General features: G+C 45.3%; 1 protein-coding gene across 1 annotated transcript in view; it reads left to right on the forward strand.

The window, feature by feature from the left end:
* PTPRN2 (protein tyrosine phosphatase, receptor type N2) overlaps window positions 1-17,105 on the forward strand; it is a 648,263-nt gene that overhangs the window by 167,501 nt on the left and 463,657 nt on the right. The window contains exon 10 of the mRNA XM_012812959.1: window positions 15,075-15,154. Within this exon, the coding sequence (XP_012668413.1) occupies window positions 15,075-15,154 (80 nt within the window). The remainder of the gene's footprint in view (window positions 1-15,074; window positions 15,155-17,105) is intronic.

The raw sequence follows: 17,105 nt of genomic DNA on the forward strand, positions 1-17,105 counted from the left end.
GGTTGAGTCATGCTGGGGTTCTGAAACTATCTGCTATCTGAATTTCAGAATCTCTTGGCATGTCTGGAAAGTTCTCTTTCATAATTTCATGAAGAAGTGTTTTGTGAAGCAACTTCATCGCCTTCAGGGATTCCTATAAGGCGAATATTAGTTTTCGTTGAATTATCCAAGAGTTCTCTGAGAGTGAGATCCGTTTTTGCTCTCCATTTCTTTTGATCTTTGCGCTCCTGGACTTCTTCAAAAGCTTTGTCTTCAAAGTCAGAGATCCTTTCTTCTGCGTGTTCCACTCTGTTATGGAGGGATTCCACCATGCCTTTCAGATCCTTGAGGGCTGCAACCTCTTGTCTCAGTGTTTCAAAATCTTTGATCATTTTATCTTTGAAATTGTTAAGTTCTTGAGACATCTTTTGAATAATTTCTTGAGATATCTTTTGAATAATTTCTTGAACTCCTAATTCCTTCCTTTCTTCCATTCTGTTAATCTTATTTGCTATCCACATTCTGAACTCGATTTCTGACATCGCAGCCATTTGCTTGTGGATGGGGTCTTCAATTGTGTCTTCCCCATTTTCCCTTGGAGGAGTTGATCTACTCTGGTTATTCGAGTTGCCAGAGTTTTCTGCTGATCCTGCCCCATGCTGAGTTGACCTTGTTTGGAGGCCTTATGGGAACCATTCAGTTGATGGCTTCTTCTGGTTGCCCAGAGAGACAGGCAGAGTGTGTCTGTTGTCTTCTCCCAGTTCTCCGGTGCTGGGGCAACTGGGGTGCAGTGGAATGGTAGCAGCAGCATGGGAGTGGCCCGATTAGACCTTGTTCAGCCTGCTGGGGCGACCTGGGGGCAGGAGACTGGCAGCAGCCAGATCAGTCCTAGTTTGGCCCCTCCGGGGCAATTGGTGGAACAGGGGAACTGTAGTAGCTAGATCAGTCCTAGTTCAGTATCATGTAGCAACCAGTGGGCGGGGGAATGGCAGCGGTACTGCAGGGTATGCGAGCGACCAGATCAGTCCTAGTTTAGCCCCGCCAGAGTAGCTGGGGGGAAGCGCAGGACTCCTTCACCATTGCCCATTGGACGCATGCGGCACTAGCAAGCCAATCTGTGCCAGCCTGGAGTGGGCAACTCCCCACCTCCGTCCATGGGATGTATGTGGCTCTAGCAAACAGTATGTGGCCCGCCCAGAGTGGTAGACCCCTCCACCACCACCTGCAGGGCAAGCATGGCGCTAGCAAGCAGTTTTAGGCCCACCCAGCTTGGGTGCCTCCACCACTGTCCACAGGATGCCCGTGGCACTAGCAAGCAGTTCTGGGCCTGCCCAGAGCAGGAGCCTGGGGCAGGGATCTCCTCTGCCTCCTGTGAGGCATGCGACTCTTGCAAGCAGTTTTGGGCCTGCCCTGCTCCGTGAGGGCAAAGGGACCCACCCGGCAAATGAGTTAGTCTGGGAAGGTTAATACCTCCTTTCCCACCTTGCCCCCAGTCACTTGTAATCCCCCAGGTCTGTGACCCTATTCACTCCAGTGGGCCACTGCTCCCAGGGTTTACGACTGGCAAAATCAGCCAGAAATCTGAGTTCAGTAGAGGGGATTTGCATGTTTAAATTAAGCTATTGTCCAGCTAGATTTCTCTGCAGGTCCTTGCATTTAGCCCTGGGCAGCAGACAAACAGCAATTTACACTCAGGTGTCAATTCTAGCCTCTGCCCGCCCACTGCCTTTGTCTCAGGGGGATTAGACCCTGAGGGCTGCTGCTTTCCTTATGAAAGTTCTCTGCATTTTGCCTGTGGCTGCTGTCCGGAACCTCTGTTTGCCCAGAGAGATGGGGCTGGAATGGCGTCAGTTTGCAGCTCAAGATGCCACTGTTGCTGTATTGGTGTCCCCTGAGCCAATTTTCTTCTCCTCACGCCTGTGCCACAGTCAGCACAAAACAGCACCAGCCCTTTCCCCCTCCACTTCTCTCAAGGAGATGTCCAAGAATCTGGATTCCATAGGTAACAAACCTACAGACCTCGGAGTGGGTGGGTAGGGACTCCTCGGAGTTCAGTGTTGCAGGTGGGGAATATATACAGTTTTATACAGTTTTACAGTTTTATGCCTGGCCGGAGGGTGCCGTGGCATGCCAGCAGGGGTAGGAGGTCCAGTTTTTAGGGGGTCTCTCCTGTGGGATGGAGTGGGAGGAAGTTTGAACTCTGCTCACTTGTTTGCATGGAGTAAACTGCGAGCCCTTGTTGTGGGGGAGGGGACTCCCATCCGCTTGGTGGTGGATTTTATATCTTTTGGGTGTATTTTTGGGGTCGCAGCTCACCTTAGGAAGGATGAAGTGCACTCTTCAATCTTCTCTCTTGGCTCTGCTCCAAACCATCAGCTCGCTTGCTAAACTTCTGTCCTTTAAGCCTCCTTCTGGACGGGAGCTTCTGTAAAAAGCTGGCTGCAGTCCGCCATCTTGGCTCTGCCCCCTGATTGTGCTTCTTTATTCCATTTCTGAAGGGAATGGCTTAGAGGCTCAGTCCAGGGACCCAGACAGCGCCCAAAGTCATCTGCACACTGGCCCCAGGTCTCCCAAAGCCCATTTCCTCAAATTTATAAAGACCCATAAAGTTAGGCAAGGTGGGAAAGACGGCCTAGTCTGTGTAGCCTGTCAGGAGGTAGTGGGAAAGCCCACACCTCAGTCCCACACAGGACCCCACTCAGGTGGACCATAGGCCACCCCCCAGCCATGCTGCCTCCCACCTGGGGATACTTCACAGGTGCCAGTAACTGGTCTCAGGCAAATACTTCTCTGGAGAGAAGTCCCTACTGAGGACTGTGTCTAGTGCCAAGTCCAGCAGGCTGGCTTAGGAGGCCCCATTTATGGCCTCGACATCTGGTAGAAGTGGAGTACGGACAGTAGGAAAGGTGTCCCATATGGGGATTTTCTTAGGAACCAGATTTAAACAGTCTGGCTACTTTATCTCCTACATGAGTGTGGGCTGCCCCGAGGGCAGGCAGCCAGGTGGTTCCCTCACAGGAGGAATGCTTTCTGCACACAGCCCAGACATTCTCGGTATCTCAGGTTAGAGCTCATGGTCCCTGTGAGGTGCTGGTTGTCCCTGGAGGTCAGCCGTCCCACCCTGAGGTCAGTGTCCTTGGGCCTGTGGAGCCCTGTACATGGTGCTGTGGTAAAGGCTGGACATAGTTGCCAGGACTGAGATGATAAATGTACAAGTTCAGGCAGTGAATGAGCCTGACCAGTGAGGAGAAGGGAGTCCCCCATGTGGGTTGTGAGGAGAAGGGAGCCCCCCACGTGGGCTTTGGGGAGATGGAGTCTGGATAGTGAGGAAAGTGAGCCCAAGTGGTACTGGAGTCCCAAGGACCCCATATTGGAGGACTCCCCAAGGGTTCCCAAGGATGCCTTGTGTTCTACCCACATCATGATTTGTTACAGAGCAAAGCACACAAAGCAAAATCAGTACAAGAAACAGCATGAGGAGTGATGTCTGTGGGAACCAGGCCAGATCTCCTAACCCTTAGGATCTAAGGGTTTCCTCATGGTGAAATTGCTTAATTCTTCCAGCAAGGAGCTGTGACAGTGTGTGTGGAATGCCCACTGGAAGCCCCCAAGAGCCCCTGTGCCTGGGTGTTAGTTGGGTGCTGTGGTGTACCCTCTGCCCAGAATGTACCAAGATGCCAGATTCCCAGAGACAAGCAGGGTTCACCATGAACATTATTTCCACAAACACCTGTCCCTGCTATGACAGAATGGTGGGAATTCCTCTGAAATCCCAATGCCAGATGCCAGCCAAGGGACAGAAGTGTCCCCAGAGATGTGATCTCAGACTGATGCTGTTGACTGTGGCCAGCTCATGGCCTGGGCAGAAGACCTTCACTCTTGCATGAGGATGAGGCTGAGGACTATGGTTAGACAGGAAGCATTCCCTTGACGAGTTCACCAGCTGCACATGGTGGGGCCGAGAGGCCCACAGAGCCACCAACCACGGCTCTCCCCACAGTGCTGGGAGCTGGTGCCAACCCTGGAGTGGTTGAGCTTATGCCCCTCATGTGTGCAGTGTAACCTCCAGGGGCTCAGAAATCCTAGATTACAATGGTCTGTCACCTCCCAAAGAGCTGTGCATGCAGGCAGGTACACAGTATACATGAGCCCTTACAGTGCCCAGATGGAAGCTATTTTAGGGAAAAGAGTCTCTGGAGTTTCTTTAGGGCATGAATAATGACAAAGAGGTTGGGAAATGCTGCCCTGGAAAGTTAGAAACCCACAGAGGGCCATGCAGCCTCCCCACCCCCCGGAGTTAGCCTGAGCCCACACTTGTTTATTCTGTGCACTTGGACATCCTGTCTGGAGGGTCTGCTTGACCCTCAGCACATTAAGGCAGGACCTCCCTCTCTTGCTGCCCCAGGTGCACAATGGGTGAGAGAAGGGGTCGACGCTGTGGCCACAGAAGAGGCTGTGTGTTGGGTGGAGCAGATTAGGGAGAAGGCACTCTGCGTTGGGTCCAGTGGCGGAGTGTCCAGGGTGGGAACAGGTAGGACCAGACATCACAGGTGCTGGGGGTCTCGGTGCCTTCCTGCCCTGTGGGGAGGGGCCTCTCTTCCTGAGATTGCCCTCAGTGCCCTCTCCATGTCCTTGGAATGAGGATGTGCTTTCCTATGTCTATGGAGCCGCCCTGTGTCCACACCTCTGACAAGAAGCTTGTCCATGCAACCGTCCCCTGAGCAAGGCTGTCCTCAGGGTTTCTTCCCCAAGCTCCTGGTGGGGACACTGATTCAGTCTTTGGCTGGAGTCTGGGGTTGACATGCTTCGCATGCAACTCTGGTATTTGGTGAATGGGATGACAAGCTTCTCAGGGTTGATGCTTTGTACTTGCCATTTATTACCTTGCATTTAAAGAACTAGAGCAACACACTGAACCCCATTGCCTCAGAGCCTCACAGGTGATGGCACAGCCTGGACTGTGACTCACAGCCTCTACTCCCAGCACATTCGTACCTGACTGGGGCTTCCTTGCATTTCCCGCCTCTTTCCTCCTGTAGATATTGCCTGAGCCTCTCCTGTTCCAGCTGTGCTGGGGGCGGTCCTCAGGTATGGATGCTGCACACAGAGATTTGCCAGCCCTGCTCCTGGAATTCTTTCCCATTGGTGTGTACCAGAGCCACACCAACTCCTCAACCGACTTTCCACAGAATACAGAAGCTGGAAGTTCAGGAAGTGGAGCAAGCCAACTGGCGCATAGCAGAGAACATCATTCCCAGGGCTGCAGACCCACCCCGCAGAAGCTTTCTGGGCTGGCTGCAGAGGATGTGTATGCAGGTCCCTCACTGCTGCCTGAGGAGGACATGGCCTTGGAAGAGCTGTGCATGAAGGAGCCTTCAGCTGCCCACCTCCGTGTCATTTCTGCACCAACTTTGCAATTACCTGACTCTTGTAAGGAGAGAGAGGATGACAGTTGCATTGTATTGGAAATGCTTGTGAGAAGAGCGATGACTGCCTAGCTAAAGGCAACATCATGGAAATAGGAAAACAGCAGCACCAACAGCCACTGGGGTGGGGGATCATCTGAGAATTCCAGGAAATGTATTTACCAGATGGGGCAGTTTGCACAGGGAATGTCCCTATACAACCCTTCATGTTTTGCCTACCTTTTCTGGGAAAAAATAGTTCAGCCAAAGTGAGCTGAGAGCCCTCAACGCACCCTGACATAGCCTAAGTCTTGTATGTTGAAATCCCCAAATGCTATTTCCTGGTACTGTGTGAGATATATCCCTATATCCAGTGTTGTAAATACTTTCCCAATGGCAGTGAGATGATGTTTCTCATCCTGGTCTGTCTGTGATTTTCCCGTGGCTGTTAGCCGGCCAGAGCCCCTGACCTCTAACCAGGTGTCATTCAGGGCTCTGAATGGCTCTGTCTGGCTATTTGCAAATAGCTCTATATCAGAAGCAGCAGAGTTTATTGCAGTATAAAGACAAATAGATGTGAAATTAGCCCTAACAATCATAACATTAACCAAGGTGGAGAAGTACATCCCATTCTGGCTGCTGAGTTTTGCAGTGGGCTTGTGGCTCCTTTATGAAGCTTGTTGCTATGGTCAGTTGAGGACTTTCTTGAGCACTCTTGAAAATATTCTCATTTTGTTTGGGGTCTGCCACTTTCAGGCTTTGCATCCACAGATTCTGTGGTCCCTTGGGTTTGCCTGCAGAGTGCTTTGTTCTAGAAGGCCTGAGTGGGGAAGCACATATTTCCTGTGGACCTTGTTCTGAGTCTTGGGCAGACAAGATGGTGGTTGGTTTGTGGCAAGAACAGCTAGGTGGCTGGCAGGGACAAGACATCTTCCCTCCCCCTATCCCCAGGATGCTGTCCAGCAGCAAGGTCACCTTCAAGGTGGCTTTATCCGTGATTTGTGGTAGGAAAACCAGAGTCCTCTAGGCCAGACCTGTCCAGGATGACCCATGGGCAATATCCTACTTGTAGGATGTGGCCTAGAGAGGCCTAGAGACCCAGCAGAGGTGCAGAGCCTCTGACTCTACAGAGTTAGATGGTAGCACTGCATTTATAGTAGGCAATATCCCACTTGTAGGATGAGGCCTAGCGAGGCCAAGAGACCCAGCAGAGGTGCAGAGCCTCTGACTCTACAGAGTTAGATGGTAGCACTGCAGGGTGAGGACTTTCCATACATCACATGTCAGAGTGGCAGGCATGGGCTTCAAGGGAGGTGCATGTACACATTTGAGTTATGGGAGGGTATGCACTGGGGATATTGTTGTCCCTCTGTGAGCCCCTCTAAAATGTTTGGTGCTTCTTGTTCTCTTGCTGGGTTCTCGTGGGCAGAGCACATACCAGGTGCCAGTGCCTGGGCTCAGCATGCATGGAGGCAGGCGTGAGTTGGCCTTGGTGTGCCACTGTCTACTATTGGCTTTGTGCCTGCTGTGGCAGAGGCACACTTTGAGGGCATCAGGAGCTCTCTCTGGGGAGCTAAGGTGGTGAGTCTTAAAACTTGGCTTGCATAAAGGGAGGGCTGTTGCCTGCACTGGCCTTGCCCGTGAGTCCCCAAGTACAAGCAAGAGGCAGAGAGTAGAGTACATGGAATTCTTCCCCATGACCTGGGGGTACTCTGAGACCAGGAAACTCTGGAGAAACGTTCAGCATCTCAGGGAAAATTAGGAAATTCCAGTCCCATTGGGGAACTCATTATTTTATTTATTTTTTTCTTTTATTAAATCATAACTATATACATGAATGCATTTGTGGTGTACAGTGTGCTGATTTTATATGCAGTTTGGAGTGCTTACATCAATCTGGTTAACAGCCTTGACCTCACATACTTAATTGTTGTGTTAAGACATTTATACTCCACTCTTAATACATTTGGCATGTATTCTTGCAATATGCACCATAGGTGAGGTCCTACCAATTACCCTCCCTCCACCTGGCCTCCCCCTCCCACTCCCTTCCCGCTCCTCTTTGCTCCTTCATTCTGGGCTATAGTTGTCTTTTATCATTCATATGAAAGCATGGGTGATTATATATTGGTTTCATAATAGTACTGTGTACATTGGATATTTTTTCTTCCATTCTTGAAATACTTTACTAAGAAGAATATGTTCCAGCTCCATCCATGTAACCATAAAAGAGGTAAAGTTATCATCTTTTATGGCTGTATAATATTCCATGGTATGCACATACCACAGTTTGTTAATCCATTCATGGATCGATGGGCACTTGGGCTTCTTACATGACTTGGCAATTATGAATTGGGCTGCAATAAACATTTTGGTGCAAATATCTTTGTTGTAAAATGATTTTTGGTCATCTGGATATACGCCTAGTAGAGGAATTGCAGGATCGAACTGCAGGTCTACTTTTAGATCCCTCAGTGTTCTCCAGACTTCTTTCCAAAAGGAATGTATTAGCTTGCATTCCCACCAGCAGTGCAGAAGTGTTCCCTTCTCTTCACATCCACGCCAACTTCTATAGTTTTGGGATTTTGTGATGTGGACTACTCTTACTGGAGTTAGATGATATCTCAAAGTGGTTTTGACTTGCATTTCTCTGGTGATTAAAGATGATGAGCATTTTTTCATGTGTCTGTAGGCCATGCACCTGTCTTCTCCAGAGAAGCTTCTGTTCAAGTCCCTTGCCCACAATGAAATGGGATTACTTATTCTTTTCGTATTAATTAGTTTGAGTTCTCTGTGGATCCTAGTTATCAAACCTTTGTCAGAAACATAAACCTGCAAATATCTTCTCCCATTCTGAGGGCTGTCTGCTTGCTTTACTTACTGTGTTCTTGGCTATACAGAAGCTTTTTAGTTTGATCAGATCCCAGAAATCAAATACTTTACCAATTTAAACATGCTGAAGAAATTTGCTATAACTAAACCAGCTCTCCAGGATATTCTCAGACCCATCCTCCACAATGATCAGCTTAATGGTCTACCACCAAAGTAAACTCACCCAGAAAGTCTTGAACAAAACCTAACATCCATAATGGTGAAAGGATTAGAAATATCCACTGGACTGAAAAACATGACAACAAAAGTACTACCATGCTATCAATACTCTCAATTTATGTGAATGGCTTAAATTGTCCTCTAAAGAGGCATAGGTTGACTGACTGGATACAAAAACTCAGGCCAGGGGTGGCACCTGTGGCTCAAAGGAGTAGGGCGCCGGCCCCATATGCCAGAGGTGGTGGGTTCAAACCCAGCCCCGGCCAAAAACTGCAAAAAAAAAAAAAAAAAAAAAGAAAGAAAAAGAAAAACCCTCAGGCCAGATATCTGTTGTATATAAGAATCTCATCTTACCTTAAATTAGTGGTTCTTAACCTGTGGGTTGCGACCCACAGGAACTGTATTAAAGGATTGTGGCATTAAGAAGGTTGAGAACCACTGCCTTAAAGGATAAAAATAGACTGAGGGTAAAGGGATAGACATCTATAATTCAAACAAATGAAAATCAGAAAAAAGCAGGGGTTGCAATTTTATTCACAAATACAATAGGCTTTAAACCAACAAAGGTAAGGAAAGATAAGGATGCTCACTTCATATCTGTCAAGGGAAACACTCAGTATGAACAGATTTCAATTATTAACATTTATGTGCCCTATCAGAATGCTCCTCAGTTTATAAAGGAAACCCTAAACAGACTTGAACAATTTGATATCTTCCTGAACTATAATACTTGGAGAATTTAACACCCTTTTGGCAGTGTTGGATAGATCCTCCAAGAAACAACTAAACAAAAAAATTGGACTTAAACTTAACCCTACAACAAAGGGACTTAACAGACATCTACAGAATATTTCATTCTAAGAAAACTCAATACACATTCTTCTCATCAGCCCATGGAACATCCTCCAAACTTGATCACATCTTAGGTCACAAGTCTAACTTCAGAAAATAGAAAAGAATAGAAATTATTCCTTGTATTTTCTTGGACCATCATGGAATAAAAGTTGAACTCAACAACAATAGGAATCTTCACACTTAAACAAAGTCATGGACACTAAATAATCTTATGCTTAATGATAGCTGGGTCAGAAAGATTAAGAAAGAAATTACCAAATATTTGGAACAAAATGACAATGAAGACACAAATTATCAAAACCGATAAGATACTGCAAAAGCAGTCCTAAGAGGGAAATTTATAGCATTGCAAACCTTCCTTAAGAAAATGGAAAGAGAGGAAGTCAACAACTTAATGGGTCATCTCAAGCAACTGGAAAAAGAAGAACATTCCAACCCCAAACCCAGCAGAAGAAAATAAATAACCAAAGTTAGAGCAGAATTAAATGAAATTGAAAACAAAAGAATTATTCAGAAGATCAATGAATTAAAAGTTGTTTTTTTGAAAAGATTAACAAAATGGATACCCTTTGGCTAACCTAACCAAAAACAGAAAAGTAAAATATCTAATATCATCAATCAGAAATGATAAAGAAGAAATAACAACAGACACCTTAGAAATTCAAAAAATCCTAAATCATTACTGCAAAAGACTCTATTCTCAGAAATATGGAAATCTGGAGAAATAGATCAATACTTGGAAGCATGCCACCTTCCTAGACTCAGCCAGAAAGAATTGGAAATGTTAAATAGACCTATATCAAGCACTGAAATAGCATCAAATCTGTGAAATCTCCCCAAAAAGAAAAGTCTGGGACCAGATGGCTTCACATCAGAATTCTACCAAACCTTTAAAGAGGAAGGAGTACCTTTATTACATAACCCTTTCCACAATATAGAAAAAGAAGGACTACTTCCCAACATATTCTATGAAGGAAATAGCACTCTGATCCCCAAACCAGGAAAAGATCCAACAAAGAGAGAAAATTATAGACCAATATCATTAATAAATACTGATGCAAAAATTTTCAATAAGATCCTAGCAAACAGAGTTCAATAGCACATCAAAAGAATTAATTATACACCATGACCAAGTTGGTTTTATCCCAGGGCTACAAGGTTGGTTCAACATATGTAAATCTATAAATATAATACATCACATAAACAAAATAAAAAACAAAGACCATATGATTCTCTCAATTGATGCAAAAAAGCTTTTGATAATATCCAGCATCCTTTCATGATCAGAACACTTAAGAAAATTTGTATAGAAGGGACTTTTCTTAAACTGATAGAGGCCATCTACAGCAAACCCACAGCGAATATCATATTGAATGGAGTAAAGTTGAAAACATTTCCACTCAGACCAGGAACCAGGCAAGGTTGCCCATTGTCTCCACTGCTTTTTAACATCATAATGGAAGTCTTAGCCATCACAATAAGGCAAGAGAAGGCAATCAAGTGTATCCAAATAGGGTCAGAGGAGATCAAAGTCTCGCTCTTTGCAGAGGATATAATCCTGTATCTGGAAAACCCCAGGAACTCAATTAAAAAACTCTTAGAAGTGATCAAGGAATATAGCAGCTGTCTCAGGATAGAAAATCAATACTTACAAATCAGTAGTTTTTATATATTGCCAACAATAGTCAAGCTGAAAAAATAGTCAAGGACTCTATTCCTTTTATAGTACCGTGTTCCCCCCCCAAAAGACCTACCCAAAAAATAAGCCCTAGCAGGATTTCTATGCATTTGTGAAATATAAACCCTACCCTGATAATAAGACCTAGTGATGGGCATGGCTATGCAGTGTATGTGCATAGCCATGCCATGCATTTCAGTGCAGAGCAATAAGGAAGACTGGAATGCCTTTTATCTGCCACAGCTCCTTTCTCTGAGCCATTTGCACTTGCATGGGTACGCATGTGGTAACTGTGGTCGCAGGCATCCTATTGCACATGTGTGAACGGCTAGGGGAAAGGAGTTCACACATCACTAACGCTAGCCCCACCAATAAGGTCAGCTCCCCCTATCAGGTTCCGGAAGAAGTTGACTTAACTGTATTTGAATAAATGTAGATTGTTGTATTATACTAAATAAAAATAAGACATCCCTTGAAAATAAGTCCTAGTGTGTCTTCTTGAGAAAAAATAAGTGTAAGACAGTGTCTTATTTTCGGAGAAATATGGTAGTGCCAAAAAAGATGAAATATTTGGGAATTTACCTTACAAAGGATGTGAAAGATCTCTATAAGAGAACTATGAAACTCTGTGAAAAGAAATAGCTGAAGATGTTAACAAATGCAAAAACATACCATGCTCATGGCTAGGAAGAATCAACATTGTTAAAATGTCCATAATATCAGGCAGTGCCTATGGCTCAAAGGAGTAGGGCACCAGCCCCATATGTCGGAGGTGGCAGGTTCAAACCCAGCCCCAGCCAAAAACTGCAAAAAAAAAAAAAAAAGTCCATACTACCCAAAGCAATATACAAATTTAATGCAATCCCTATTAAAGCACCACTGTCATAATTTAAAGATCTGGGAAAAAATAGTATTTTATTTCATATGGAATCAGAAAAAACCTTGTATAACCAAGACATTACTCAGAAATAAAAATATATATATATCAGGAGGAATCACGCTATCAGACTTCAGGCTATATTGTAAATCTATAGTGATCAAAAAAGCATGGTACTGGCACAAAAATAGAGAGGTAGATGTATGGAACAGAATAGAGAACCAAGAGATTAACCCAGCCACTTAATCATCATTTGATCTTTGATAAGGCTATCAAAAACATAAATTGGGGCAAAGATATCCTATTTAACATATGGTACTTGGTGAATTGGCTGGAGACTTGTAGAAGAGTGAAACTGGACACCCCACCTTTCACCATTAACAAAAATTGATTCTCACTGGACAAAAGATTTAAACTTAATACATGAAATTATAAAGATACTTGGAGAGAGTGTAGGGAAAACACTTGAAGAAATTGACCTAGGAGATGAGTGGCGCCTGTGGCTCAGTGAGTAGGACGCTGGCCCCATATGCCAAGGGTGGCAGGTTTAAACTGCCCCTACCAAACTGCAACAAAAATAAAAGTAGCCAGGCATTGTGGCAGGCACCTGTAGTCCCAGCTACTGGGGAGGCTGAGGCAAAAGAATTGCCTAAGCCCAAGAGCTGGAGGTTGCTGTGAGCTGTGACACCATGGCACTCTACCGAGGGCAACAAAGAGAACAACAAATTAAAAAAAAAAAAATTGACCTGGGAGAATATTTTATGAGGAGGACCACCTGGCAATTAAAGCAACAGGGAAACTCTTTAGATGTAATTTAGATTCAAAATTTCCTGGAAACGCCACCATAAACCCAAAGTTCTACCACTGAGATCTGTTTATTGCTATGGTTTTGCATGCGTGAGTTATTGAGTGAATGAGAATGTTCTCCTAGTTTCAGAGAATTGTTGAACTCAAATGTCATCTATTACAAATATAAATTGGTTATCTGCCTTGTGGGCAAGGCCCTGGCAGGAAATGTCACCTGTGCCCTCAAGGAGCCTAGCACATGCTTGGGAAGCAGGAACAGTGTGTAAGATACAGCATGGCTTGGAGGTGTCACGCATCATGCATTTGCTGGCTCTCAGCAATCCCAGAGAAAAGGTGGCTCTGGCACTGCTGGGGCACTCCTGAAGTGGCTCAGAGAGATAGGAGGAACCTGGAACTCGAGAGTGAGGAGGGCAGCACTGTGGGCAGGGAAGTTGACTGAGTGAAGAGGAGGGAGAGGGGAGGGAAGGGAGAGGCTGAGAGGAGGCAGAGTATTTGGTGGGACCTCATCTAATGTGCATAATGCAATGGTACATTTTAAACCTATTAAGAGTAGAGTATAAATGTCTTACCACAACAAATAAGTAAGTGAGGTGATGGTTATGTTAACAAGTTTGATGTAAGCTTTCCACACTGTATATCAAATCAGTACATTGTACCCTATAAATGCATTAATATACATAGTTACAATTTAATAAAAAAAATGGAAAAATATTGACTCAAATAGAGGCACAAGGGCTGAAAGACCGTTGCTGGCCCCTGTGGCCCCGGGAGGGACTGATGTCTTTCCACCGGAGCACCCGAGACTGGAAACAGGAAGGACTCAGTGGACTCTCTGCAGCTCTGGACCTGGAATCATGGGAGGATTTCACACTTGGCTGGAACGAGCAGATGCAGACCCTGCATCTGTGGTTGGTCATGGGGGCAGCATCCCAAGGAAATCCCCCAGATTCCACATGCTCAAGTCAGATGTAGGAAATTGGCCAGCTCTGCTGTACAGTGGTGCAGGTATGGGCTAGAAGGACTAGAAGGCTCGTCATGGGAGCAAGAAAGCCTGGTGAGCATGATGACTGCCTGGGTATTTCTGTGTGAGGACACCAAAGGAAATGTCCACAAGATAAGAACCTGGTTTCTCCTCAGAGCAGGAGCTGCTCAGCTCTGATGATGTGGAGGCCCTGTGTGGATGCTGCAGCAGTGTTGGGTGGTGGCTGTGCCTCCTGGAGACAGTAAGACACTTGTACTTTCCAGGGCTTGCACACTGGGCTAGCCGGCCAGGGAAAGGAGTGAAGTTCCCAAGGCCAGCCCCAAGGTACCACAAGCAGAGGTGATACTTGAATCCAGAAGCACGTTGAGGGTTAAGGGAAGGAAACTCAGATCTGAAATCCACAAGCCCAAGGCATGGTCATTTCCCTCCCTGTGGAGGGGAATTCGGTACAGAGATGGTGATTTCTTCTGTATCAGCTCTGTTGCTACACTTGACAAGAGGGATAGGGTAGGGACCTTGAGAGCCCTGGTTATATGCTGCCTGCCAGAGAGGGGTGTAATAGCTCAGAAGGGAGCTCAGGCCCTTCCTGGAATCCACCACCCTCTCCTACCCAAAGGCGGTCCTTTCCCCGATCCTTGTCTGTTCACCTGGGACCCTACATTGCACTAAGGGATTCTCGGGGACTCTGTTCTCCGGGTTCAGCCCTTAGAAGATGCTTGTGCAGGTCTGTGCCTTGGAGAACTCTTAGTGGCTGTCTGTGGAGAGGGGTCTGTCTGTCTCTAGAAATGTACCCTCAGCTCCTGACCCACTTTGAGATCTCTGTAGGTACAATATCCAGTTCCACAGCACGTGGGGTCTTCAGATGAATTCAATAGTTAAAAAGTGATTTGAGTATTTTTCAAAATTGTGTGTGACATAGTATTTTAAAAGCTTCAAATAGTTTTGATAGTTCCTGTGTAGCAATTCCCTGCTAGTCATCTTCACACAGAATAGTTCTTAATGACTTTGGTGAGTTTTTAGATGGTTCCTGTCAAGAGAATTTAAACAATACCAGTCTCTTTCTTCTCTGCTCCTCATTTCACGCTGCTCCCCAGGAACCAAATACTAAAACCTGTTTCCATAACAATTTTTCTTTCTCCCTTGTGAGAGTACCTGCTTGCTATTGTTGAGTATTCAGGATGATTTGAACGTTCTTGTAAGAAGGGTATATTGTGCTGTAGTGTGTGTTTCAGAAAAGCAAAGCCTGTCCACAGCGACTGGAAACGTGAACGAAGGGTCACAGTGTCAAAGAAACCAGCCCCCAGGCAGAGGCCACGCCCGCAGCAAAGGGGCCTTTTGTGCATGTGTTTTCATGAGCATACTAATATTTCCCATGTAGTTTCAGTGAAGCACCTGGTATGTTGACTCAGTTACAAGCTCATTTTAAATAATCTTTTCCAGTGTTTTGGGACCAGCGGTGACCTTCAAGGTGAGCACCAATGTCCAAAACATGACAACTGCAGATGTCGCGAAGGCCACAGGTAAGGCTTTTTCCACACACACCCCTCACAGGGCAGACATTGCGGTCTGGGGCTGCCCAGAGGAGAGGCCACAGGTTCTTGGGAGCAGATGTTTAATGAAAGAGGTGAAGAGGGGACTCTGAGGGTGTCCTCACGGTCAGTGAGAGCCCCGGACCCTGTTGTTTGGAGAGGGCCTGGATTACTGTGCTCATGGACCTGGCGTCAGATGGAAGACAGGAGACGATGAGCTATTTGGCTTTTGTAAAAGCAAGGAGTTGGTGTCTGGTAATCCCAGAGTGAGCAGAGCAGGTACAATCTTGCCTTGAGGGTTTGGTTTTGTGTGAGACCATGAGCAAAGACTGGCCCTTCTCCTGGCTGCCCATTGCAGAGATGTGGCACGGAGCCTGGAAGGCTTAAATACTAATCTAGCACATTTTGCTACTGAGATACCAAGTTTCCAGGCATTTGTACACATGTTATTTACTGGTAGAGCTGGAACGATCTTTCTTATATGATCAGTGATTGTCCTTGAGTGAAAACACAAACTCTGGCTAATTAGAGACTTGAACAAAATGGGGTGGTAGACACATATTTTGCATTTTTCTAAATCTTGTAGGTTTTTTTTTTTTTTTTTAGCTTATTGAAAACTCTTATAAAGTGTATTGTGAATTTTTCTTACTAGGCAGGAAGATTGAATAATGCATTTTGTGAGAGACAAGAGACCCTTAGCTTGGTGGCGCTCAGGGCTTTAGAATGACTCAGCAGGCAGAGCTCTCTATCCTGTTTTATGATTACTTATGGTAGACGCGGCTGAATGTGCTGACCCCAGAAAATGACTGTTTTAGGCAATCCTGTATAATGCTAAATATGTTCACTTTTTTACTGAATGTCTATTTTTTTGATGTAAAATGCAGCTAAATATTCTGGTTGATTTAGAGATTTGGATACCTGGTCCTCATTGATTGAGGCTTCACTGTACTGGTGCCCTGTTGACTTAGAGTGCCTTTGTCCAGCGGTGGTAACAAGGCAGCTGCCACATCTACTGTGGTGCACTAAATTATCGGTCTTTCCTCTTCTGGTTGCTGTTGGTTTTACTTACAAGATATCTTTGTGTCTCTAGTAACTGTTATTTGCCGAAGATAGGGATTTGGGGGAGATGTCAAAGAAGGCTTAGCTAAAGTGGAATTCTATGCAAAGTTGTACTCAACCCCTGGAATCTAACAGAGTCAAGTCATTTCGTTTCAGGGTATTTGGTGCTTGGGGTACAGCCTGACAGGGTAGCCCAGTGTTGTTACTGTAGCTGAGCAGTTTCACGTGGCCCCAGCATTAGAGGATGCCAGCAGATTGCACCCTAATGCTTCCTGCCTGGGAAGGAGAGGTGTTTTAGTATTAAAGCCTTCAACCCTTCCTGGGCTATTGCCTCTCTCCTTCCCTCAACAGTGTCTGATTGACTTGTGATTATTGAACGTATTTAATACCAAATCAGTTATCAGACTTTTATGCAGAAATGCTTTTGATGTTAGATGTGCTGGAACTTAAGGGTGCTCTGACTGGGATAACACTGAGTGCAATGTGTTTTTTTTTTTTCTTTTGAAAATAAATTTTTTTTACTAAATCATAGCTGTGTACATTAATGCAATCATGGGGTATAATGTGCTGGTTTTATATACAATTTGAAATGCTTTCATCAAACTGGTCAACATAGCCTTGTAATGTGGTCTTTTAACAAAAACACAGCGCAGTATGCTCACAGCCAAGGGCCTTCCATTGATCACATTGCTTTCTAGAAGAAAACAAGATTGATTATTTGAAATCTGGTCCTTCTTGGTCATTTTAAGTAGGTTCCTGTTATATACCAAAGTGACATTGGTCAAGGGACACATTACATATGAAATGTATGTTTGAGTTTCACATCAACAACTTTCTAAATACTAGAATTTACAAACTAGCAGAACTGCAATTACATTAATTA

The sequence above is a fragment of the Otolemur garnettii genome, unplaced genomic scaffold (assembly GCF_000181295.1).
Source record: "Otolemur garnettii isolate 467f Iridium unplaced genomic scaffold, OtoGar3 scaffold00235, whole genome shotgun sequence".
In the NCBI taxonomy this organism is placed as follows: Eukaryota; Metazoa; Chordata; class Mammalia; order Primates; family Galagidae; genus Otolemur; species Otolemur garnettii.